Genomic DNA, 26,705 nt, shown 5'->3' with positions numbered 1-26,705 from the left:
GAGGAGGGAGTTGCAGTAGTCGAGTCGTGATATGATGAGGGAGTGGATGAGGTGTTTAGTGGTTTCTGGGGTTAGGAACGTGCGGATTTTGGCGATGTTGCGGAGTTGGAGTCTGCACGAGTTTGTTAAAGATTGGACTTGGGGCTGGAAGGATAGGTTGGAGTCCAGAATGACACCCAGTACTCTGGCCTGCAGGGCGGGTTTGATGGTAGCGTTGTTGGATGTGACGGAGAAATCATTGGGGGGTGGTGTCCGGGCTGGGGGGAAGACCAGAAATTCTGTTTTGGAGGTTCAATTTAAGGAAGTGGAGCGACATCCAGTCTGATATGTCGCTCAGTAGGTGTGTGATTCGGGCTGAGACCAAGGGGGTGAGGTGGGGGGTTGAGAGAGAGATTTGTGTGTTGTCGGCATAGAGGTGGTAGTTGAAGCCGTGAGAGTGTATGAGTTGGCCAAGGGAGGAGGTATAGATGGAGAAGAGAAGGGGCCCGAGGACAGAGCCTTGAGGGACCCCATCAGAGAGGGGGAGGTGGTAGCATTATAGGTAACTCTGAAGGAGCGTTGTGACAGGTAGGATGAGAGCCAGGAGAGAGCAGAATCTCTGAGGCCGAGGGAGTGTAGTTTTTTGAGGAGGGGGTGGTTGACTGTGTCGAAGGCCGCAGAGAGGTCAAGGAGTAGGAGCACTGAATAGTGGCCATCAGCTTTGGCGGTTAGCAGGTCGTTGGAGAGTTTGAGTAAGGCAGTTTCGGTGGAGTGTAGGGGACGGAAGCCGGACTGTAGGGGATCGAGGAGGTTGTTGTCGTTGAGGTGAGAGCATAGGCGGGTGTAGACTAGGCGCTCGAGGAGTTTAGATGTAAATGGGAGCAGGGAGATGGGTCTGAGGTTGTTCGGGTCATTGGGGTCCAGGGAGGGCTTTTTAAGTATGGGGGTGATGTGTGCATGTTTCAGAGGGGAGGGGAAAGTGCCTGAGGAGAGGGAGAGATTGAAGATGTGGGTGAGGGAGCGTAGGATGGAGGAGGAGGAAGGTCGTAGGAGTTGTGAGGGGATAGGGTCGAGGGGGCAGGTGGTGAGGCGGGCATCAGAGAGGATCTTGGAGACTTCCTCGATGGTAGTAAGGTCAAAGGTGCGGAGTGTGGGGGGAGCTTCAGTATGAGGAATGTAGGGTGGGGTGGAAGAGGAGGTCAGAGCAGTGGTGGGGCCGTGGGAGAGGGGTGATGAGGGGGTAGCTGAGTGAGGGTGAAGGGGGTTGGAGAGAGTTTGAGCAGCGACGAAGTCCCTGCGGGTTATGTCGAGGGGGAGGGGGGATAAGGGGGTAGCTGTGTGAGAGGGGACGGGTTGAGAGGGCGTGTGAGTTGCAGCAATGTCCTTGCGAATTGTGTCAATCTTGTTTTTGAAGTGATTGGCAATCTCAAGGGCAGTGAGTGAGGTGCTGGGTGGAGGTGGGGGTGGAGAGAGTAGAGAGTTGAAGGCAGAGAAGAGTCGGCGAGGATTGGAGGAGAGGGCCTTGATGAGGGTCAAGAAGTAGGCCTGTTTGGCAGCATGGAGGGAGGAGGTGTAGGTGCGGAAGGCAGATTTATAGCGGGTGAAGGCTTGTTGGGATTTGGTTTTGCGCCATAGTCGCTCCAGGGCACGACTTTGTCGTTTGTCGTTTGAGGGTTTTGGTGTGATCAGTCTGCCAGGGCTGGAGCGGTCGGGGTCTGATGTTGCGTGTGGTTAAAGGCGCTAGTGAGTCAAGGGCTGTTGAGAGCGCATTGTTGTAGGCGGTCAAAGCCAAGTCGGGGCAGGACAGGGGGAGGATGCGGTCGTGGAGTTGATCAGCTGCAGAGTGGAGGGAGGCAGGGTTAAGGTTGCGGAGGTTACTGCTGGTAGTAGTGTGACATTTTGGAGGGGTAGGCGTTGGAGGACGAGGATATGGCATATGAGGTGGGCTTAGGAGTAAAGCAAAGATCCTCAAAAGGAGTACTAGGACCCAGGTCCACTCCCTTTATGAGTCAAGGAAGACAAGAAATTAACAAGTTGTTGTAACCTCCAACTATTAAAGGGAGGAACAAACATCTGCCCTTTTTCCATCGGAGACTTCAGCCGGGGCCTGGTCATAAAATTGCGAAGGCGGAAAGAACCGCCCACCAAAAGAGACCGAAATCTCCTGTCTGAAATCCCTGGCATAAAGCGAGGGTTACCCAGAATGGGTTACAAACAGGAGATCGTGGATTGGACAAGTCGGCACTCCGCACAACCACGTGCAACCCCCAAGGAGGCACTCGACACAGGATGGGACTAACGGCCAGGAGTTTGTGGGAATCCAACCACGGGAGACACTGAAGAGGAGCATCCACTGCACACTACATCTCTACCTATTGCTGAAGTGACTTAATAGCGCCAAAGAACTTGCCGGGAGAAATTGGAACACCCAGACATTCCATCACTTCCACAGATCGTAGGAAGACCAGAGGCCGCTAAATACTCCCAAATTTGCCCACGGCAGGCTTCGAGTTTTTTTTTTCAATTCCAAAGCCTTTTGAAGAAGTATACCTCTTATGACACATTTTATGCGACTCCCACTGGACTGTAGGGAAAACTCCAGCGTGTCCTCCAAAAAAAAGTCGGGAATGGGTAAGGTCATTTAAAACGGGGGCCCTCCTTCAGCAGCAATGCATTGAGCCACCACGACCAGGGTTTGGTCCTCCCCTGATCCCAGCCGCAAGTAGAGTAACCGGCGCATGATCAGATCGTTGATAGTTTGAGTAGCTATAGAGGTGTAAAGCAACTCTGGGAGCAGGGACTGGGAAATGAAAAGGTAGTCAATCATGGAATAACTATCATGAGGAAAAGGGTAATCCTGGTCAGAAGGATGTAGAACATGCCAAATATCCACTAATGAAAGACGCCAAGGCTTTTTTGACCCGTCGCAAATACGAATAGGAAAGGTGAGAAGAGGATCGTGACTTAAGAGCCAGGTTGAGGTCGCCCCCCAAAATCACACCACCTTCTATGAAATTCTGCAAATGATTTAGAATGTCTTCTAAAAATGTCAACTGGGCGTGATTCGGAAGATAAACCGATGCCAGTCACTCTGCGTCCCTCCAAATCCCCCTTAAGAAAAATATACTGGCCTGCTGGGTCAATTTCCCGATCAAACAACCATGCTGCTGTACTGGAAATTGGGATACTCTCCCTTTTTATCTTGGAGTTGGGGATAGTACTATGTATGGAAATCGATAATCAGAGAATTTGGGAGACTTGTCTGTTTGAAAGTGGGTCTCTTTTACAAACACAATCTATGCTCGAAGACGCCAGAACTCGCACAACACCATGGACCGCTTCTCTGGGCTGTTCAGTCCCTTTGCAATAAAAGAAACAAACACAATGGAAAACAGACATGATTAGGAGGGGAAGAGGGAGGGAAAAAGGGGAGGGGGGGTAGGGAGGTGACAAAAGCAAAGAACAAATAAAATGTCTACCGACCAACTAAATATGGGGCCTCAACTGGGCCTACTTCCTCCGAGGCCCCCACCAATATTACTAATAGGGGGAGCATCGGAGGAAGCAATTCCTACCATGGGGAGAAAGTTCGCACCCCTAACTTTAAAACAAACCATTTAAAACTCGTACAACTCCCACCCCCAAACCGAAGAACATGCCACTCTAGTATAATGCCTAAAGGGGGAACACCCATGATTCTGACAACTGGAAGCCAGCCCCGACCAGCCAGCCAATAAAGCCTCGGCAGGCCAGGCCCCCGGATGAGAGAAAAGCTTAAGCCACTGGTGGGGAAAGCTCTGTCTACCAACATTTTGATACGAGAATATCGAGCCCCACACAGCACATGGAGACGCATCAACATTTTTCAAGAAGTATGGTGTTAAACAAAACAGGCCAATAGGTCATAAGTGCATCACCAAAAAGAAGTCCCAGAGAGGGCTGCCAACTGGAAGATATACTTCCCTCCCCCGTGGATCTGACCTTTTTCAGGTCTGGGTCTGTTCCTTCTGGTAGAGGAAGCACAAGGCCGCTGCGGCATTGGGGTAGGCTGCACAAGGAGATCCAAGGCTGTCCAGTCCGGAACCGAGATGGGACCCCCAGCACAGCAAAAAGATTTGGCAGCTGAGCAGGAGTACGAACTGACATAGAACTTTCACCTTTCTGCACGGAGAGAAGAGTGGAAACCCCAATGATAGGTAGCTTCAGCTTCACGAATCTTATCCAACAGAGGCTTGAGACTCTCATTTGTAGGGTGCGATGGGAAAGGTCAGGCAGAATTTGAATAGACGCCCCATCAAAGTCCACTGGACCACTGCACCAGGCTCTTCTCAGGATCTCCTTTAATGTTTGTAAAAATGCAGCCTACATAAAGTATCACGAGGGCGTCCAGCATCCAAGGGAGCAGGACCCTGGATGCGATGGACCCTGTCAAGCTCCAGGGCCTCAGTAGGTGCTCTATCCAAAAGTGCGTTCAAGATGGCTGTAACCGTGGTTCTGAGGTCAATAGGGGATATAGCTTCAGGAATACCCTGCAGCTTAAGGTTGTTCCTCCTACTCCTATTCTCCAGATCATCCTGATGCTGGCTCAGGGAATATAAATGGTCTCGATACTGTGACATGGTGGTCTCCAGGGCCGATGCTCTCCTTTCCACCGCTGTTTGGTTAGTAGCAAGCCCATCCACCTGTACAGAGTTCAGCGTATCTTTAAACTCCTGCTGCCCCGTCCAGGACTAGGGAGCTTTGGGTCACCGGTCCTGTACCCTGAGGCTTCCTGGCCCCCTTGGGCATGATAGGGGGGCTGGGGAGGCAGTGATGACCAGACTGCAGTCGGGATGGTGCGGCGCTCCGGAGACACACGTCCTCCCTCTGTCATTGCGTGACCACGCTCCCCCATACAACTATTTTTAATTAAAAATAATGGTTTAAAAATTGGTAGTGTATGTTCTATTGGCAATTAGGGTGGTTCAAATTGCTCTGAAGTGCTACATGACTCTATTCACTAAGCTTCATTGCATGTGTTCTTTCCATTATTTTGAGCATGACCTCCTCCTTTTTTTTTTTTTTTTTTTTTTTTTTTTTTTTACAGTATCTACTATATAATTTGCTGCAAGTAACTGTTGGTATGCTAAATCAGTCTTTTGGCTTGGTAAACTCGGTCTAACATGTCTTATCTGTGAATTAATGGCATTTAAGGATCACTGATATTACTCTAGTACATTGACTTAATGTTGCAGCTGAAACCTGAGTGCTTTTGCTATGTAATTGGAATAAAAATAATTTACCAAGCTTTTTTAAAATCTGTGTTCCCTAAATTGCCAAAAATAGAAATTGCAGTAATGAACTGCCTATTAAGTTGTAACTGGGACTGAATGTATTCTTGGAAGTATGGTGAAATTACCCTTATGAACTTGATCATGTGAGCTGATGTCATGCAGTTCTGGGGGACTGTAAAGCAGGAAAGCAGGAGACTTAACAGCAGCAAATAATCCCCTTCTTTTGTTTTTTTGTTTTTTTATTTCCCACTCCAAAGTAGTATCTTGGATGTGCAGTTCCAGTAATGAAACCGATCAGAAATTGTAGGTGTGCAGTACAGATTATTGTGATTTTTCTACTGCTTTTGCAAAAAGACACTATTATATTGGCTCATTAAAGAACGATTCCTTGCAGTTTTGAGTAGATCTTGTCTGTTTACATACCTCTCAAAGACCCCAGTCACAAAATAGATGGCTGACTTTACTTTCTCAGACCTTGCTTCCTTTCACAGCAATTACTATAAGGATGTTTTGTTTTACCTTGTGTGGGTGTTTTTTTTGTTGTTGTTGTTTGTTTGTTTGTTTTTCTCTATCAGAAGAGATGAACCGCATCCTTTTTATGGTGGCATGGGCCATGTCTGGTCCTCCTTTTTATGGAGAGATTGTGGATCTATTAGACTCCATATCTCTCCCCTGCCCTCCAGAGCATCTGATCAAACCAAGACAAATCTGTTTGGTTAAATGCTTGACACTCTAAAAGGCTTATTTACATGAGACTGGAAGTGGCAAATTACTTGTGGCTTATGGTTTCTGTTGTCACACAGTGGGAGGAGCAACATCAGGTCTTCTCACTGTGTCCCAGGAGCTGGATGCGGCCAGTTACATTATTATCGGGCTCCCTGATTGCACGGGAGAGCCAATATATGCTGTGATGGGTGAGGTGTGGGCCCACCTTCTGGTGCTGCTGCCTGTGAAAGTAATCCAGTGGCTTAGCTGCTAGGATTACTTTTACATCAAAGGGAATTGGCAGCAGTTCAAAATCTCGATTATTGTGGCAGCTATGACCAAGATATCACCCTTCCTATCCAGTGATGTGCTGGTACTTTGCTTATTCAAGCATGCCACTATTTAGACATTTGTTCAATCTTGGAACTGGCGCATGTGGAAAAGTGTGACCTAATGTGTGCCCACCATTAGAAGTGGGTGGATGCAGGTCGGTATATTCTAATGGTGGGAAGTGGTTAACTCCAGACATTTTTTACAGTTTGGCAAAAGGCCAGTAATGATACAATGCCCCCAGTACCCAGTGGTGGCACCATCCAGGGCAGCTTGAGGGCCAGGTTCTCCCTTAGTGTGCCAATCTACCCTTTCCCTCTACACTTGGTGTATGAGAAGGAGATGCTGGTTGAGACTGTGCTGCCATGACTGCCCGCAACTAGCACTTGGCTCAGAAAACAATACCACTGCTATGCTGGATTCCAGCTGCTTAGCCTTGGCACCAATGGGTTGCTTTTTGTATTCAGCTGTATGTGCTGGTTCGATGAGAGGGATCAGATGCAGAAAACTAGAAATCGGCAAGTTAAGGGGGACAAGTAGAAGTTGGAACTGTGCATAAGGGAGATAGCTGCAGAAGAAATGGTTTACAATACATCCTTATGGGCTAGTTTGCGCCTTACTTTAAACACAATCTACCCCCGGGCACTCCCACCACGCCTCCTCTCCTTCCACAGCCACTTTATCCTCTTGGTGAATGCGAATCCCTTGACTGGTCACTGCAACTTTACATCCTACTTCTACCTTGTCTTGCAGTCACATCATATGCCTCACCAACCCCCGTATCTCAACTATACCTCCTCACACTCCAAAGACAAAATGGCTCCTCTATTTCATGATTCTTTTCTGCTGCATCTATCCCCTACCTGTGCACTATATTCTGACAATCTGCAACACTGCACACACTGTTCTAAAACAAGCAAACTTATGCTAGTCAAATGAAACCTGCAATTTGTAATACAATCCGCAAATAAATTACAAAGCATAGGGTTCACTATACATCCATTGACCCTGTGAGATGCTGCCTGAGTTTTGTTGCAGTGAGTTACAGAGAATATAGATTCAATAAATGGCATTAACTTTTGGGGTTTTGAATGGTTGGTTTCATTGCTTGTTGGATAAGATTGGAATAACTCCCAGTTTTGTCTGTTTCCAGGAATTGCTCTTTATGAAATACCTGAATACTGTTTGACTGACCACTTCTTAAAATGCTGTTTGCCAGGCTTTCAAGCTGACCCTCCAGCTTCAAAATTTTGACTCCCTAACTCAAAACAAGTATGCAGATCAAGAGTTTGCCACTCTTAACTTTTCTGATCTACTTGCTTATTTGGGTAACTCAAAATATCAGAGGAGAGTCAGCAAGGCAGCCAGGCAACTAGCATGTTTAGGCCAGCAGTTATAGCCCCTCGATTTCCCTGATTTATGAGGGGTTTAAATTTTTTGTTTTTTTTATACTTTGTCTGAATATAGCTAGCAGTTAAGTGTGTGTGTGTGTGTGTGTGTGTGTGTGCATACAAGCCTCTTTAGCTCTTTGAGGTTCAGGACACCTACCCAAGTATTTTATGACACCTCACTCAAACCACCATGGAATGTGTCAAGGCAGATGTTGATTGTCCAGGAACAGGATGGGAGTTGGGTGTGAAAGTTGTGTAACCACCCTGTTCTAGTTGCATAATCCCATTTTTAGTGTCAGGAATAGAGATTAGTTTGGGTTGGGTCCGAACACTGTCATTGACCTAATATGGCCATGACAAGGAGACTTGCCTGTAAAACGAAGCCCTCCAGCTGCACGCTCTCTCTGCTGACAGGGTTTCCACCTTCATCTTTTCTTGTGCAATATACACAAATATCTTCAAAGCGGTGAACGTTTAGGAGAGATTCATTTTACCTACCGGTAAGCTTTATTAAACGCTTACCTGTAGGTAAAAGTGACCAAGAGAAGTTTACTACCACTTTAGAAACAAGCCCAACACAAGTTTAGATGTAATTTGAAGACACATGCAGTATCCCACCCTGCAGTGCCAGTAGTAAATTGTAAAAATGAGATCCATGATACCTTCTTTTGTACTATTTTATCTTTTGTCTGCATTAGTTTAATGTATAGACAAAGCATGTTGTATGCATTTTTAGTTTAGAATACTCCTGAATAGTTTCGCTAGAGATGCAACCAAGTTTGTGTGTGGTGTGTGTGTTTTTTCTTTTTTGTTAAGCAGTTGTCAGATTTAGTAATATGTACAGTATACTTAAAAAAAAACAAAACAAAAAACTATAGAGTCCCTATTACCATGGTAGTAATTTGACTTCTTTTTTGCCAGTATTAGAAAATGTAGTCAGACCTCTGGAGAACTTTGTCATGACACTGAATGTTGTAAACTATTGGGCAGATTAGCTAAAAAATGTTTTTATAGTAAATTTTTGGAAGACGTGTTTTTATACAATATGAGGTTGTGCATTTTCTGTACCAGTGAATTCCCTTTTTTGTGTGTGTGGTGTTTTTTTTTTTTTTTTTTTTTTTTTTTTTTTTTTTTTTTTTTTCTGTACAGAATACATGCCTATACATTATCCTAAATCTCTAGAGTGGAGAATTTATGCAATAAAAACGTTTTTAAAATATGCATTGTGTTCAATTCATCACATGGCTGGCTAAATGATAGGTTTAGTAGATGTGATATGAGGGGTGTTTGGCTTTTTTTTTTTTTTTTTCTTTTTCCCTTTTCAGCTCAGCTGTTCAGCTTTGTTAGATTGAAAAACATTCCGTTGAGTTTAATTATCTTTTGTATTGTTTTGTTTGTATGCTTCTAGGTCGTAACTTTTATGAATTGCCAACCATGTCTCTACACGCCTTGACATTGACCGACTACAACACAAAGAGAGTTCAGACTTGTACAAGTGTGGCACAGGTGAGCTCTTGCACCTTATGCAAGTTATTTATTTACTTTCAATTTAAATGCCTAGATCAGGGTTTTAACCAGGGTTCCTCCAGGGGTTCCTTGAACAATGAGTAATTTTTGCTTCTCAGGTAAGTTCCCGCTGACACCATTGATCCTTTTTAGCTATCTGTAAGTGGCTATGTATTCCCAATGACCAAAAGTGTAAGGAGCATTATTACCTCTATCACACTGTCAAGAATTGTAGATACTCATTTTTAGCAGGGGTTCCCTGAGACCAGAAAGTTTTTGTCAAGGGTTCCTCTGAGTTGAAAAGGTTGAGAGGCTGGCCTAGATGTTTCTGTAGTTCCATAGCCTAAACCTAAAACCTACTGAAAGCATTTCTAGTGAGTGTCTGCTAAAGAGAGCCATCATTTCAAAGCTGTATTTTTCAATTAAGGTTTGCAATTCTAAAGATGCCCATATAGATAATGGCAATCAATGTGGCAAAGTTTGTGCATTATTTTTTTTTTTTTTTTTTTTAAAAAGGGGAAAAAAAACCCCCAGCCATGTAAAGGTGTAGAAAATCACACATTTTTAAAATTCCTTTGTGAAAGGAGAAAAGAGGGAAATCGTCACATCCTACAGTTTCCAATTGTACATGAGTCATTTGAGAAAGATGAGCAGAGGCATCTTCATCATCCTCCAACAGCAGCCTTTCTATGGGCCACCTTTTCCTTCAGTCCTAGCTTAAAATGTGCTGTAAAGTGCTCTCTTCCCCAGTTCTTTTGTAGTGTGCACTCTGACCTGTGTTTTAAGCACTTTACCAGTAGACCTATTTAGGGAAAATAGGCTCTCTGACAAGACTGGTGATAAGCTGAACCCATAAGTGTATGCATGAATGTAAGTTGGGGACCTTAGATTGTACACCCCTTGAGGGTTAGGGACTGATGTAAATGTACAATATATATGTAAAAGCGCTGCGTAAATTGACAGCGCTATTTAAGTACCTGTAATAAAATAAAAAATAAAAATCCCAGGACTGGGGTTGTAGAGGTCAGCCTAATTTAGAACTGTGGATCATGTGCTCATCTAAGACTCATACGAGTGCTTTTCAAACCTCAACCACTTGGGTTTGTGAAGGGTAATTTTGTAGTAAAGAAAATGCATAAATATTGGATTTATTTGAAGCAGCTTTTGTAATATTTTCAGCATCTGGGAGAATAGGCTTTGTGGGAGTTGGGTAGAGTAACTGTCCCCATTCTGTGCGACTCCTTTTTGATGAGTGCCCCGCTCCCTATTACTTTCCTTTGGGTATACAGTGTGGAGCATGAAACCCTAGGGGGTTTGTAGGCCCGGATAAAGGAGAGAATCCTGTTTTGTTAAAGGCATAAGAAGAAACCTGGGACAGGTGGAGTTCGGGGGAAAAAAAAGAATTTTTGGAAGTAGTCATTTTTATCGTGTGTGTGCGTGTATACGACCAATCCACGATAGGGAGGGGAATTGCCATGATTGCAACAAAGAGATGATAGTTCGAAGGAGTGGGTAGTAGTTGGATGAGAAGAGTTGAGTAGGATGCAGTCCATTTGACCCCTAGATAATCTATTGAGGTCGCCCAGCGGTATGGGAAATATTGTTGGTGAGTCACAGAGGGGGGGGGGGAAGAGATATTAAGAGCCGTTGTTTTATGGGGATTAATCTATAGGCCTGACATAGCCGAAAATTGGAAAAGAAGACGTTGGTGAGGGAGGTCAGGGGATTTGTCAAAGTTAAAAGTGCATTGTCGGCAGATAAATTTACTTTATGCTGAGTCGCTTGTGGATTGCTTTTCTATCATTGTCTCCTGCCTGCTGGCCTGGAATGAAACCCACCTGGTCCCTATGAATCCGCTTACTGAGGTACCGATTTTAATACAGGTGCTAAGAATTTTCCCCAGAAGCTTCACATCCTCATTCAGCAATGATAGGTCGAAAGTCCCAGGGGTCCGAGATGTCTTCCAAAGATTTGAGTATCATAGTGATATGGGCTCTGAGGGAATCTGAAGAGAGTAAAGAACTCCTTTTTCAATTCATTGAAATGAGCCACTAGATGAGGTGCCAGAATTGATGCAAATTTGCAAAAATACAGACCAGAGAAACCGTCTGGACCAGGTGCTTTAGAGGTGTGAATAGTCTTGATAGGTTGAAGAACTTTTTGTTCCATAATATCTGCCAGCAGTGTTTTTTTTTTTTTTTTTTTTCCTCTGGCTGCTTCATCTAGAGCCAGGAGATGAAGATCTTGAAAAAATTGGTCTGCAAGAGCCGTGGTGAAGGCAGATGGTTTATTATATAGGGAAGACAGGAATTTGGCAAAGGAGGCCACTACTTTTGCAGGGTCATAGGTCGGTTGTCCCAAGGGGGTAAGTATTTGAAGCGGTTTGTAGAGGCGGCGATGACCATTCAATTTATTAGCTAACCTAGATCCAGGTTTATTTGCAAAAGTAAAGTACTTGTGTTTGGTCCATCTCGGGGCTTTCTCTGCTTGATCAGTGGCCAGAATATCTAAGTCCACTGACAGAGAGTCCCATTTTCTGTCGATTGAGGGGTGAGATTTCCATAAGGCCTCAGCTAATAAGAGCTGCATCGTTAGATCCAAACGTTTGTGTTCTTTTGCCTTGGCTAAGAAATGCGCCAGTCTGGATTGTGTCCCCGAAGGGTTACTTTGTGGGCTTCCCATAACGTAATCGCTCATGCGAAGGAGCCACCATTATCCTTAAAATGTCTTGATGTCAGAAGGGAATCGATCCCCAATGGAAAGTTGGGCGGGTGAAGTCAGAGAGCAGAAAAAAGGATCAGAGGGTCGTGATCAGACCAGGGAGAGGCCAGGATAGTAAGTCTACTCAAGAAAAATATCGTGAAGGAATAGACATGGTTGATCCTGCAGTGGCTTTTATGAGGGTGAGTAAAAGGTGTATTCTCGACCCCAAGGGTGAAGTTCCCTCCAAACATCTAGTAAGCCATGAGAGCGGAGCAGAGCACACATTTGGGTTTCTAGGCCCGGATCATGTAAGGGTTTCGTCCCCGGAGCATATTGTTGACCCATGGAGGAATCTAAAGCTACGTTGGATTCGCCCATAAGGAGAAGTGTTCCTCTGGCATGCTGCATCACCATTCAGAAAAGTTGCTCCCAACTGCTTGCAGACTTAAATTTTTCTCATAATAGGATACCAAAGTTACCTCCTGTCCATTAAGGGTGCCCTGAAGAAGCAAATACCTACCGTACGGGTCTGTAATTTCCTTAGTACAGGAAAATAAAAAGCCCCAACAAAGAGCAATCGGAACTCCTCTGTGATTCTACGTGGCCAGAAAAAAGTTGGGAAAGTGTGAGGAGAGGAACCTGGGAGCAGAGGTAGTGGAGAACATAGTCTCTTGTAAACATACTATATCAATACTGCTAGTTTTAAGATGGTGAAAAATCTTCGCCCGTTTTAATGGGGGAATTAAAACCTTGGATGTTATGGGAGTAGATCTGTAAAGGGGTATTAGCCATAGTAAAAATGGGTGGAGGAAGTTACCCTACAATCCCTCCAGCGACTCATACGATCTCATGGGGAGGGGTCTGCCCTGGTGGAAGCGGGCTAGACCTGTAGGAGCAACAAACCTGAGAAAAGGAAAGGGAAAGGAGAAGATGGAAGAGCCAAAAAAAGAATAGTGGTATAGGAGTGTGGAAATGAACGCCACTTGGAGAGTGGAGTATATCCAATGATATAGGATGTTGGGTGTGAGGAACTCTGCCACCGGACACATGGTGGTCATTGCTGATACTGTAAATATATATCAAACAAAATTGACAACCTGGGGGGGTGGGGGGGGTGTTTCCGACACAATCAAGTTTCTGTAATGGCTCTATGCCCATGACATGGGGTAAAAGCCTGAATCAGAGCAGGGAAGAATTGCCCTATTGAGGGACACAAATATTTATGCCTTCTATCACCAGGTATATCAAGGATATAAAAAAACTAGTAACAAAAACATAACATGTCTTCATGATTAGAACTGCAAAAGGCTTGCCTGGAGTTCCGGCATTCATGTATCACCAGATATGGGAGCTGGTGAAAGTGAAGATGTCCTCTATTCATGGGAGGCGGCATAATCTCGGGGAGAGCTCTCAACTGGGAGACTCACAGGATCAGAAGACCCAAAAACAATCCGGCATCCCAGTAAGAGTTAACGACTAGAGATTTCGATCAGAATAGGCCAGCGAGGATCTGGAGGAAATCTTTTCTCGTGATTCGGGAACTCAACCTGGGTCGGATCTGGCAGAGCTGGTCATGGATGGGGTGCGAGGCAGAGGACGCTTGCGGCCCTTGGCTTTTCTTTCCATGCTCGATCCGAAAGCTTTGATGGGGAGCGGGCCGGACAATCCCCTGCTGGGGGTTGCACTGCGTCTGTAGGTGGTTGTAGGCGGTTTTTCCATAACCTCCCGGGCCTCTTCTGGGGTGTGTAGGATATGGGTGCGGCCTAGATGAGAGTGACCGTTTAAAGGGAAAGCGCCACTGGTAGCAGATATGCTGTTGCAGTAGTGCCGATTTGTATATGGCTTCAGTTGTCTTCCTTTCATAATGGTTTAGGGGGCCAGGTCCTCAAAGATCTGATGATGCCCTTGAAATTCCAAATCTGGGCAGTCCCTGGCTGCCTGGAGAAGCGTGTCCTTCGTGCAGTAGAATGTAAACTTAATGACTATGTCCCTTGGCGGGCCATCTGGCTTTTTGGGGCCTAAGGAGCAATGCATGCGGTCAAATTCCAGCCTCTCTATAGGCATAGCTGGGACCAATTCTTGGAATAAGGCCGTAGCAGTTGAGGTAAGGTCGGTGATATTTTCAGGGATTCCCTCTACGGGACCTATTTTCAAAGTTCTCTATGCAGAGGAGAGCAGTCTCTAGTTCTCTTTGGATATCTATCATATCTTCATGATTCTCCAGATCTGTGGCTGCTGCATCCATCCAGTCCTCCCAAGTCATTAGTGCGGGAGCCTAGCTCCCATATTTCTTTAGTGAGTTGTGCTGCCAATCTAGTTGTGGCTGCTGAGAGCTCAGTCTGCAGTAGACTAAAGCGGGTCAACAGCTCCACATCAGAGGGCTGCTGGCTGCGATGACCGGTTCCTCCGAGCCTTCACCCGCCACAGAAAGGGGGAGTGAGTCTCCTGAGAGCGGCAAAAGGAAGGGATCTGGGCTGGACGGTGGGGCCTCAAAGATGGCGTCCGAAGTAGGAGGCCTGTCCGTGTTCCAATCCAGTTTTTGTGAGACGGAGGCTCTGGAGTGGGCTGATTTCTTCCCCATATGTGCCTCAGGTGGTGTAGGTTGGGAAGCGTAGTGGACGTCAATCGGAACCCCCAGATTGTCAATTTGGAAGCCAATGTGTCCCAGCGGTGAGGAGCGAGATCACCTTGTGACCATCTTGGATCGCTGCTCGTGAGCGCCCCAAAGATGCTCCAAATATTTCAATTGGGGAAAGGTCTGGACGGCAGGCTAGTTTGGTGCCCGGACTCTTCTACTATAATGCCATGCTGTTGTCATAGATGCAGTATGCGGTTTAGCATTTTCCTGCTGAAAAATGCAAGACTAAAATGCTGCTCTAAAACCTGGATGTGTCTTTCATCATTGGTTACGTGGGGGGGGGGGTTCCAGATGCCCATCTCATAGGCGCTATTGCACCCCCATACCATCAGATGCAGGCTTTTGAGCATGGATATCCTCTTTGGTCTGGAGGATGGGTTGCCCATGGTTGCCAAAAAAGTCAAATTTTGATTTATCTGACCACAACCGTTTTCTGCTTTGCAGCAGTTTTTTTAAATGATCCTTGGCCCAGAGAAGATGGCAGCATTTCTGGATCATTTTTCGTGTGTGTGTTCCAGTATTCCTGAGCCTATGCAGTGATGTCAATCACAGAATCATGCCTGTTTTTGCACTGCCCAAAGATGGCGGGCATCTAATATTGCATTTTGGACTTGTCTCTTTTGCACAGATTTCTTTAGATTCTTTAGAATATTTTGATATGTACTGTAGATCTATTTAATGTCTTTGCAATTTTAAATTGAGGAGCATTATTCTGAAATTTGACAAATTTCAGATGCAGCTTTTCACAGATTGGTGAACCTCTGCCCATCTTTACTTCTGAGGCACTGACACGCTAAGACGTTTTAATACCCAGTCGTGCTACTACCTATTAAGTTCTTTGTTGGGGAGGGAAACGTGCCTTAGGAACTCTCCGATGCTGCCTTCCCTGCTATTAGGGGTTGGTGGGACCGGGGAAGTAACTCTGAGGGGGTCACCCTTGTACTTCAATGTGTTCGGCTCAGGTCCAATGCCCCTTCTCTGTTCCATAACCCAGAGGGATTCAGGATGCCTGTTGCACCGCTCCCTTGATCCAGGCTTTTTCCCCTTCCTGACCACAGACACATGGGTGTCATTTCCAGTAGGGGTGAGCGGGTGGCGCTGGCTGTTGGGAATTCTGGCTTGTGGAGCACAGGAAAGGGGCGAAGCTTCTGGTACCTCACTTCGGGTTGCAAGGAGCATGGATGCTGGAGCAGTGGACAATATTTACGGTGCTTGCCAGCCATGAGACTTGTGGTTTGTGTGCAAACGCCAGTCTGATCCAGTCACCTCCTAGCTGTGTGTTCTGAGAGCACAGCTGCTGTGGAAGTGGGCTCAGGCCAGGTAAGAGGAGCAAAGGTTGTGCTATCACTGGGCCAAGGGAGGTAAGACACCTCAGCAGTCTTCTCCCTTTTTTGTGTCCTCTTCTCCCCCCCCCCCCCCCCCCCCTAATTGAAGGCACCTGGGTGGTGTTTCTTTCAGGTGAAGGTGGGAGAACCGGATTTTGATAATTTTACTTGCAGGCATTGCCCAAGGTGGAAAGACCAGGGGAGAGAAAAAGTGCCCTTCTTGCTTGGCTAAGCTTAAAAAGGATTTGAACATGCCCCTTTGCAAATCATATATTGGTCTGCAAAGAGTTGGCGGTTGTACAGCAGTGAACAGGTTAAGATGGAACAGATTCATTAGAGGGACTGAGTGAGACGACATCCTCCTAGGGATAAGATAGAGGTGCAAAATTGTCCAGATACAATCTTTCACTCAAGGATGTGGTGGATTTGTTAGGCATGATATGACACTTTGGTACATTTTATCACAAGGGAACAGGGAAACCTGTTACTCCTCCAATATCCAAACTCTTGAGGACAAGAGAAGGTGGTGTGTTTTTTTTTTTTTTTTTTTTTTTTTTGGTTTTTTTGTCTGTTCATATCCCTATCAGAATCCTTCAGAAGGGGATGTGTGTTGCTGGAGGGGCCAGGGGGCGGGGTGTAAACATGGTGCCCAGAAGCTGCAGGTGCTAGGAGCTCTAGACACCCGCCGTACAATGTGGCTTAATTAGCTCTTACCCTATACCCATCTGAAGTGTGTGCTGTCTGAGGAGGCCTGGTGTGTCCTGCCTGGAGTGCCCTGTGGAGCGGAGGTCATGGTGTTGAGGGAAGCCGGTGAGCTGCTGTGCGGTCAGAGGAGGGCAAAGGTCTGGCAGAGCATCAAAGGATGCCGGGAGTGACCATGTGACTGTGGAGGGGAAGTCCGGAGCACAGAGACTGGTAGACTGCACATGGGAGAACCGGAGCAAAGAACAGACCTGGAGAATGGCGATCAATGTGGAGGGTGGCCCCCGAACACCAGCGGCATCCCCCTAAGACCCGGAAAGACTTACATCCAGCATATATCCGGTACCGGAGGCCAAGTTGGAAAAGGAAGAGCTGTGGTAAAGGTTGTAGGGTTGCTGCGGGAGGTGGAAAATCCCTTGTGTTATTGCTGATGATACTGGAAGAAATTAAGCGATTAAAGTGTCTGAGGTTGAAGGGGCTGATGAAAAGTATAGAAATAAAAGAAACAAACAGATCAATAGAAAAGGGGGCACCCAATAAGTGATGAAGGAAGAGGAAAAGTGGACGATAGAGAATGTTACTCCCAGAAAGAGAACTGGAAAAGGAACTCAGGAGGAATACAATCCAAGATTAAAAGCCGGATCAGTATCCCTGTTAACAAATGGGGGGGGGGGGGGAATAATATACTGCCTGAAGTTATAGAAATTGCTGTATAATTCAAATAAGATGCAGAGCGGTAAAACTTCCTAACCAAGTTTTTAAATACAAGCACGATAAAGAAGTATATGCCTTCGCAGGAGAAAAGCCCAGAGGACCAAAGTCTTGAGACCAGGGGAAAAAAAATGTATTGGAGATCAAACGAGACTATCTTTTGGGGTAATAGATAAGATCCAGTGTAAAGAAGCTACAGTCTTGGAAGTTGAAATAGGAAAAAGAAGCATGGAAGAGCAGGAAGTGAGACTGCAAATGCACACAATCAGAAATTGCAGAAATGTTCGCAAAATTAGAAAGATCCATAAAGAGTGAAATGGCGGTATTGCATAATATGGGACAAGTCCTAGCACGAGTAGAAGAAACGGAAGAAATGTTTTTGAGAAACAAGCTCAGGTTATTAATAAATTGGAAGTACAAATAGATGAAATGAGGAGAACAGAGATCGCTCTCACATAAATTGGAAGATCAGGAAAATCGTGACAGACTAAATCTAAGGATCTGGGGTTTGCCAGAGGTAACTCAATGAGAAGATTTATGGGAGAAGGTGAGGAAACTATTTAATCCAATGGGGAGGTCAGAGACTGAACAACTAAAAATACAGTGCATAGGATAAGGAGGTCCTAAAGAGTAACAGCAGACAGTCCAAGAGACGTGATAGTGCATTTCCATCATTGTGAGGATAAAGAAATTATCTGGAAGAAGCTGCGCGGGACACCAGAGATAACAAATGGAGAAATAAAGGTGCAAATTTTTGCAGATGTTGCACCAGACACACTTGCAAGAAGGAGACTCCTGAAACCATTGTTGGATCAGATTTCCTGCATGTTTGATAGGCTGGAAGGATGGCAAATCGGCAATACTGAGATTACCAGAAGACAGACTTTTGTGACTGACTAGAATTACAGATACTGGACATTAAAGGATGGTCTGAGGGGGTGAAGGAGAAAGTAGTACTTAGAAAAGAGATGGCAACGCGTTTCTAAAGAGTAATCGGAAAACGAGAGGATGGAGGTGGCTCTGGGGAGAGAGAATTATGGTGGTGTCAGGAGGCCAAACGCGCTGCTGAATCTCAGACCTAAGATGAGACACTGGGGTCTGTCTAGGCATGTGTTTTGGTGTCTTACCCAGGGATTGGAATCCAATGTGATCACAACGGATTCTAAAGGCCAAAAGTAGGCATGTTTGTATGTAAAATGTATTCTATCCTATAAAAAGGAATATAGAGGAGAGCAGATATAGCAGAAAGGAATGAATACAATCAATTTTATGACCTAATGTAAAAGGTCTGAACACCCCAACAATAAAGGCATACGATTTTAAGAGAAATACTTAAACGGTGTAGTGAAGTGGTGTTTCTTCAGGAGACGCATATAGCCCAAGATACAATTGTGAAAGCTATACTCTAAATACTTTCCAACTTGGTATTATGCGGGTTCACCAATTAGATGGGCAAAAGATGTAGCAATTGGGGTTGGGAGAAATCTAAGATTTATGGAGGAGGATCGCCTGGTGGATCCAGAGGGTCGGTTTTTGTGAGGAAATTTTAAAGGGCTTATAGTGTACGTTAGCAAACATTTATTGTCCTAATAAAAAATCCAATGGTAAACCTGGAAGGGATATTAAGGAAACTTTCAGATTTTCAGAGGGGAAGTCTGATTGTGGCAGGAATCAAAGAACCACCTGCGCTGCCCACAATATGCGTCTGGCCTAGGACTGGGCTGCTGCTATCATCTAACTATACAACTGGTAGAGTACTGGTACAACAATCAGAATGGTGCTGCACTCCCACACTATACTTATACTGCATACTCCAAATTAGGATTAATAGTGATCCCCTTATATAATCTACTGTGTAAGATAATAAACCAATGCTTTACAGTACCATGCAATCATATACAATAGTACACCATAAATGAGTGATCAATAAATGTGAAAAAAATTGGAAATAAAATCGTGAAAAAAAAGAAACTAGAAACACACAAACACACCTATGTCCCTATACAGGGTGAAATAAATGTCACTGAACCACACGTGATAAACACTTGGCATAAAATGGATGTGAAAAAGATGCATCTTTATAAACTGAACAATAAGACAGTCAGGATAAGTTAACCTGACTAAAGACAATATAATAGAAGTCCCCAAAATTTGGGTCTAAATGCTATGGGGTGTTTGGTTGGAGCATGGCAGGAAGCCAGCTGGAGAAGCTCGGGACTGTATTTACCAGGAGGCTGAGTTTTATTATATGAAAACTACCAGGATCGGTGACACCTTTAAGTCAAGAGTAGGATACCACCACTATTGTGATACCGAATCCGACTTGGAGGATTGGGCGGTCGGCTGCGCCAAATAGCATGAAGGCTTTTTTACCATATTTGGGGTCCTTTCTCATAAATGTGCAACAAACGTGACAAGTGCCCACATATAAAAGTGTGTATCTATCTATGTATCGTCTCCAAAATTTGGGACTAAATGCTAAGTAAATAGCCAACAGACTAGTGAAAACACAAATTTTAAATAGGAAGTTGAAAATAAGTGAGCGCTCAATTAACACAGGGAATAGCGACCATGCACCAAAGGCACCATATAAGACCTTCAGGTAAACCGTAATATACTAAAAGGGTGCAGCGCTGGTAAAAATCACAAATATAATGTATATATGCTAAATTCATATATAGATAATTAATCATCAATAAGGTGACATTGTGCAAATTCATATGCAACTAGAATCTGTGACTAATATTGCAAAAAAAAAAAAATTTGAGCATACCAAAAGGTGACAGTGTGGTTGATATCACAGATGGACGCATAGACGTCCACAAATTAATGAGCCTTGTATATAAATAGATAAGTAAGGTGACATTGTGCAAGCATATATGCCACTATATTATGTGGCTAATATCGTGAAAGATCTATAACCAATCTAAATGAGTCCAAAAAATGTGAACAAGATCGCTGATGATCTTCAGGCGTCCAATAACCGGAAACATGAAAAAGGTGAGAAAATAAAGACTGCGCACTCACCAGATATGCAATCTTTATGCGCATTTGTATATCATAAAAACGCATCAGACGCCCTCACATAGGTCTGGTCAGATCTGGTCATGTAGCCTCCACTGCTTCATAATCCATACTCCAATAGCATACGCTCTGCAATCATGATGAGCTCCCACAGGGGCTCAAAAACAGAGGAAGCAAATAGTGTAGTATGTCAAGGATATTTATTCCAAAGTTCAGGCAGATGGGTATAAAAGAGTAATACTGACCAAATCAGGATGGCCGCCGGGACTCCTCGTGGTGCCGACGGTGTAGCGTCAATCAGCTGTAGCTATACGCTGACGCGTTTCGAGCTATGGCTCGTAGTCCTAGGGATTCGGCTTACAGTTACTGACGCTTCTCTCTCGTTTAAATAGGGGGAAATGGCACCTGCATTTTAATCACACGCCATTTTCCCGGAGCCGAATGTCTCCACAATGGGCGCCATTTTGGCGTAGCTCAAATCGCTGCGCATGTGCAAATATGCGGTATTCAAAGCCTCGGAGACAGACAGCATAACGCAACTAAGGATCACCAGGAAAATAAGTGTTACTGTAGGAACGCTTAAAGTTCCCCAAGCCCACCCATATATCACTACCACACATATAGGGTTTATGCAAGTTATAACTTCAGTATCCAAATAGACTTTAATCATCTGGTCTGGGATAAGAAATAAAATAACCATTAAAAATACCCCTATAATAATGTGTTCTTGGTGATCCTAATTTTAAATCAACAGTATCATAATGTTCATAAATCACCATTACATTCTATACAAAATCCATTGTTGAATGCAGATTGACAGATAAAACAATCCAGTTCGAACGTAAGATATACGAATATGTTAAAAATTATACGTATATACGTGTGAGTTATAATAACACACACATGTAAAAATTAAGGAATCAATCAAGGTAATCGATCAAAGTCAACAAAAAAATTGATAAAAATCGATCGATCGATAAACGAAAAAATTCGACAAATGATAAAAATCAATAAAAAATAAAATCCCCTATTACAAAATTATATCAATACCTTTAAAGAAACTACTCTTAAGGACCTGGCAGCTGTTAAAGTTAAAAACTATAGGGACCATCAAGGGTCCCTGAAAGCCATAGAATCCCTCTTGAATTGTAAAGATCTAGTTATAAGGCCTGCAGATAAAGGCGGAGGGGTAGTACTCTTAAGCAAGGACAACTATACCAGGGAGGTGTACAATATCCTGAGTGATATAGATACATATCACCCCCTACCTAGGAACCCTTTGATTATGTACAAAAAATCTCTTAAGAGTATCATCAGTAGAGGTTACCAAGATAATATAATAAGCAAAAAAGAGAAGGAATTTCTATGTCCTTCAGTCCCGAGGTTACCTATAATGTGTATTCTCCCGAAAATTCATAAAAATCCAGAGAACCCTCCTGGCAGACCGATCATTAGTGGGATCGGATCCCTGTGCTCGAGGGCGGGGGAATATATCGATTATTTCCTGCAGCCTCTTATACATAGGACTCCCGCTTATTTTAGGGACACCAAGCAGGTTTTACAAGAAATAAGAGGTCTCTCTATTGATAGACACTTTTTTGGTATCCGCCGATGTAGCATCTTTGTATACCAGTATTGATCATACTGAAGGTATGCAGGCAGTTCAGTATTATCTTAATGAATCCATTTTATCTCTTTTACATCAAAATTTTATTCTCACACTTTGACTTCGCCATGACCGAGAACTATTTTTGGTTCGATGGTAATTTTTTATTTGCAAACAAGGGGTGTAGCTATGGGAGCTAAATTCGCTCCCAGCCTGGCCAACCTTTTTATGGTCAGGTGGGAGGAGGATATTATATACGCCAGAGAGTGGCCAGAATTGCAATTTTATAAGCGGTACATAGATGATATCCTGTTAGTGTGAAAAGGTGATGAACACACACTGGTAAATTTTTTTTGGACCTTAACACCTTGAATATTAAACTGACATTTGAATACAGTAAAACCAGTGTGAATTTTCTCGATCAAACGCTGATGAATGTGAATGGTACTGTTGCTACTTCAGCCTTTTTTTAAAACAATGGAGCGTAACAGCTACATCCCCACTAGCAGTTGCCACCACCCCTTTATGGCTTTCAAACATACCCAGAGGCCAATTTCTGAGAATAAGAAGAAACTGTACATCTCTGGATACCTATTTATCCCAAGCCTCGATCCTTAAAAATAGATTCATAGAAAAGGGATATGAGGAAGTGCACCTTACTCAAGTTATGAAAGGTGGCACATATGGATAGAGAACCATTATTGGATAATAACACATTGCGAAAGCCACCTAAAATTTGCCCCTTCATTACTACGTTTTCTAGACGGTATAAAACTATCTCCAGGATAATAAATCAAAACTGGAAGATTTTAAAAGCTGACCCAGTTTTGACTACGGTCCTACCGGAGATAATTTTTAGAAGGGCACAGTCTCTTAGAAATTTAGTAGCCCCCAACATTGTAAACCCACCGCAAAGAGTCTCCTTTTCTTAACAATACAGTTGTTTTTTTTCCCATGTAATAGGTGCGTCATATGCACTCATAATGGAAAAAGGAAACATAAGGTTGAGAGTTTTACCTCAACTACTACTGGCGAGACTTTTAAAATTAAGAATTTCATATCGTGCTATAGTAAGCATGTTGTTTCTTTTACAGTACCCTTGCAACAAACAGTATATTGGACGCACCACTAGAAGGCTTAGGGACAGATTGCGGGAGCATGTGAACAATGTAAAGAAGGGCTATAGGGAACACTCGCTCTCTATGCACTACAGGACACACCATAATAGAGATCCATCTTCTTTGAAGTTCGTGGGTATAGATGTAGTGCAAGCTCACTGGAGGGGCACCAATAAAAGGAGAGCAGTGTCACAGATGGAGACTAAATGGATTTTCCTGATGGATTCCATGCGTCCAAAGGGACTTAATATAGAATTGGATGTCAACTGCTTTATTGACAACAGTTGATATAAGTTTACACACCATTTTTATATCATATTTGTCATATATTTTCTATATTTTTATACATTTTATGATCGCATTGAACTATGCGTTCTCATTGGTGGTTTTTAGGTCATGGCAAAGCTGATTTTTATCTTTTTTTTTTTTGTCGACTTTGATCGATTTTTTTTTTATTACCTTGATTCATTCATTAATGTCTACCTGTGTGTGTTTATTATAACTCGCACGTATATACGTATAATTTTTAACATGGAATTTTGAACATATTCGTATATCTTGCGTTCGAACTGGCTTGTTTTATCTGTCAATCTGCATTCAACAATGGATTTTGTATAGAATGTAATGGTGATTTATGAACATTATGATATTGTTGATTTAAATTAGGATCACCAAGAACACATTATTATAGGGGGATTTTTAATGGTTATTTTATTTCTTATTATCCCAGACCAGATGATTAAAGTCTATTTGGATACTGAAGTTATAACTTGCATAAACCCTATATGTGTGGTAGTGATATATGGGTGGGCTTGGGGAACTTTAAGTGTTCCTACAGTAACACTTATTTTCCTGGTGATCCTTAGTTGTGTTATGCTGTCTGTCTCCGAGGCTTTGAATACCGCATATTCGCACATGTGCAGCGATTTGAGCTACGCCAAAATGGCGCCCACTGTGGAGACATTCGGCTCCGGGAAAATGGCGCATGATTAAAATGCAGGTGCCATTTCCCCCTATTTAACCACTTGCCGTCCGCCTGCTGTTTATAAACGGCAGGGCGGTGGCAGTCCAGGGGCGGGTTGCCGTTCATAAACGGCACCCGCCTTTTCTAGCTGTGTGCGCTCCCTGGGAGCGCGCAGCACCGCGATCCGGTGCCCGCTGTGTCCTCCGGACACAGTGAAACACCGATCGTCGGACGGGACCTCTGTACGAGGTCCCGATCGTGATCACTGATTGGCCAATCAGTGATCGCATGCAAAGTAGTAAGCAAGATGTCACTTGTGACATCATTGCTTACTACGTGTGAAATCTGTGAATGATCAGGTCACATGGTACAAGGCTATTCACAACAGCCTTGTACCATGTGACAAGCTGTGACCAATCACAGCTCACTCAGTACTTCTCAATGACTGCAAGAATGCAGACAGAGAGAGAAGTGATTGCTTTTACATCCTATGAGTGTAAAAGCAATCAGTGTGTGTGTAAAAAAAAAAAAAAAAAAAAATCACCCCACACAAGTAGTACACTGCTAGGGTGACAGTATGTAAAAAAAAATAAATAAAATGTAAAAAAAATTTAAAAATTAATTTTTGGTTATAAACTAATTTTGTATTTTTATTTTTTTTGTTACTAAAAAAATAACAGAATAAATTTTGGCCAAGATTTATGATGAAATATTAATTTGCAAAATTTTATAAAAAAACTTTTTTCAAAATTTTTGGACTTTTTCATTTACATAGTAAAAAAAAATAAAAATGCCAGCGGTGAATAAATACCACCAAAATAAAGTTTTATCTGTCTCAAAAAAATGCTAAAAAATTCATATGGGTACAGTATTGCATGACCATGCAATTGTCATTCAAAGTGTGATAGCTCTGAAAGCTGAAAATTGCCCTGGACAGGAAGTGGGTAAAAGTGTCCAGACAGGAAGTGATTAAACGAGAGAGAAGCGTCAGTAACTGTAAGCTGAATCCCTGACTACGAGCCATAGCTCGAAACGCGTCAGCGTATAGCTACAGCTGATTGACGCTACACCGTCGGCACCACGAGGAGTCCCGGCGGCCATCCTGATTTGGTCAGTATTACTCTTATACCCATCTGCCTGAACTTTGGAATAAATATCCTTGACATACTACACTATTGGCTTCTTCTGTTTTTTGAGCCCCTGTGGGAGCTCATCATGATTGCAGAGCGTATGCTATTGGAGTATGGATTATGAAGCAGTGGAGGCTACATGACCAGATCTGACCAGACCTATGTGAGGGCGTCTGATGCGTTTTTATGATATACAAATGCGCATAAAGATTGCATATCTGGTGAGTGCGCAGTCTTTATTTTCTCACCTTTTTCATGTTTCCGGTTATTGGACGCCTGAAGATCATCAGCGATCTTGTTCACATTTTTTGGACTCATTTAGATTGGTTATAGATCTTTCACGATATTAGCCACATAATATAGTGGCATATATGCTTGCACAATGTCACCTTACTTATCTATTTATATACAAGGCTCATTAATTTGTGGACGTCTATGCGTCCATCTGTGATTTCAACCACACTGTCACCTTTTGGTATGCTCAAATTTTTTTTTTTTTTTTGCAATATTAGTCACAGATTCTAGTTGCATATGAATTTGCACAATGTCACCTTATTGATGATTAATTATCTATATATGAATTTAGCATATATACATTATATTTGTGATTTTTACCAGCGCTGCACCCTTTTAGTACATTACAAATTTTAAATAGTTACACTAATGAATATGAAATGTACATGAACCTTAAACTAATATGCAAAATTATCCACCAAAAATAGTGCAACCAATTATTCACAAAACAAACACAATCGTCCACATGTGTGATCTTCAATATAGCTGGATATATTAAACTCCAGCAATAACCATAAATGCTGCAGGTGAAAAAGTGGGATCTGTCACCGGTTAGATTGCGCCTTCATGAAGCGACCAAAGCCTTCATACTATTAGGCGCAGCCGACCACCCAATCCTCCAAGTTGGATTTGGTATCACAATAGTGGTGGTATCCCCCTTGACTTAAAGGTGTCACTGATCCTGGATCCGGGTAGTTTTCATATAGTATAATAAAACTCGGCCTCCTGGTAAATACAGTCCCAAGCTTCTCCAGCCGGCTTCCTGCCAAGCTCCAACCAAACACCCCATAGCGTTTAGTCCCACATTTTGGGGACTTGAGCAGTGTGTGTATGTGTATATACACACTTTTATATGTGGGCACTTTTCACGTGTTGGTTGCACATTTATGTGGAAGGATTTTTTTATAGTCCTATTATATTGTCTTTATTCAGGTTAATTTATCCTGACGTCTTGTCGTTCAGTGCCATTTCAGTCATTGTTTCACTTCACCTTTTGGGCATCCAGTTTATGCCAAGTGTTTATCACGTGCAGTTCAGTGACATTTGTTGTTTCACCCTGTTTAGGGACACAAGGGTGTGTTTTTGTGTATTGTGTTTTTTTTTTTTCACTATTTTTTTTTCTTTCCAATTTTTCACATTTTGATAATTCATTATTTATGGTGTACTATTGTATATGATTGCACGGTACTGTTGAGCATTGGTTTATTATCTTACACAGATTATATAAGGGGATCACTATTAATCCTAATTTGGAGTATGCAGTGTATATATAAGTATAGTATGGGAGCGCAGCACCATTCTGAAT

General features: G+C 43.4%; 1 protein-coding gene across 3 annotated transcripts in view; it reads left to right on the top strand.

Moving 5' to 3' along the window:
- RUBCNL (rubicon like autophagy enhancer) overlaps positions 1–26,705 on the top strand; it is a 104,656-nt gene that overhangs the window by 22,798 nt on the left and 55,153 nt on the right. For all 3 annotated transcript variants that reach the window (XM_089678945.1, XM_089678936.1, XM_089678935.1), the window contains one exon: positions 9,087–9,184. In XM_089678945.1, the coding sequence (XP_089535071.1) occupies positions 9,113–9,184 (72 nt within the window). In that variant the 5' untranslated portion in view covers positions 9,087–9,112. The remainder of the gene's footprint in view (positions 1–9,086; positions 9,185–26,705) is intronic.

Source organism: Staurois parvus, unplaced genomic scaffold, assembly GCF_062004578.1.
Source record: "Staurois parvus isolate SC_StPar_1 unplaced genomic scaffold, SC_StPar_1.0 ptg000017l, whole genome shotgun sequence".
NCBI classification, from domain to species: domain Eukaryota; kingdom Metazoa; phylum Chordata; class Amphibia; order Anura; family Ranidae; genus Staurois; species Staurois parvus.
This window is presented reverse-complemented; position numbering and strand designations above follow the sequence as displayed.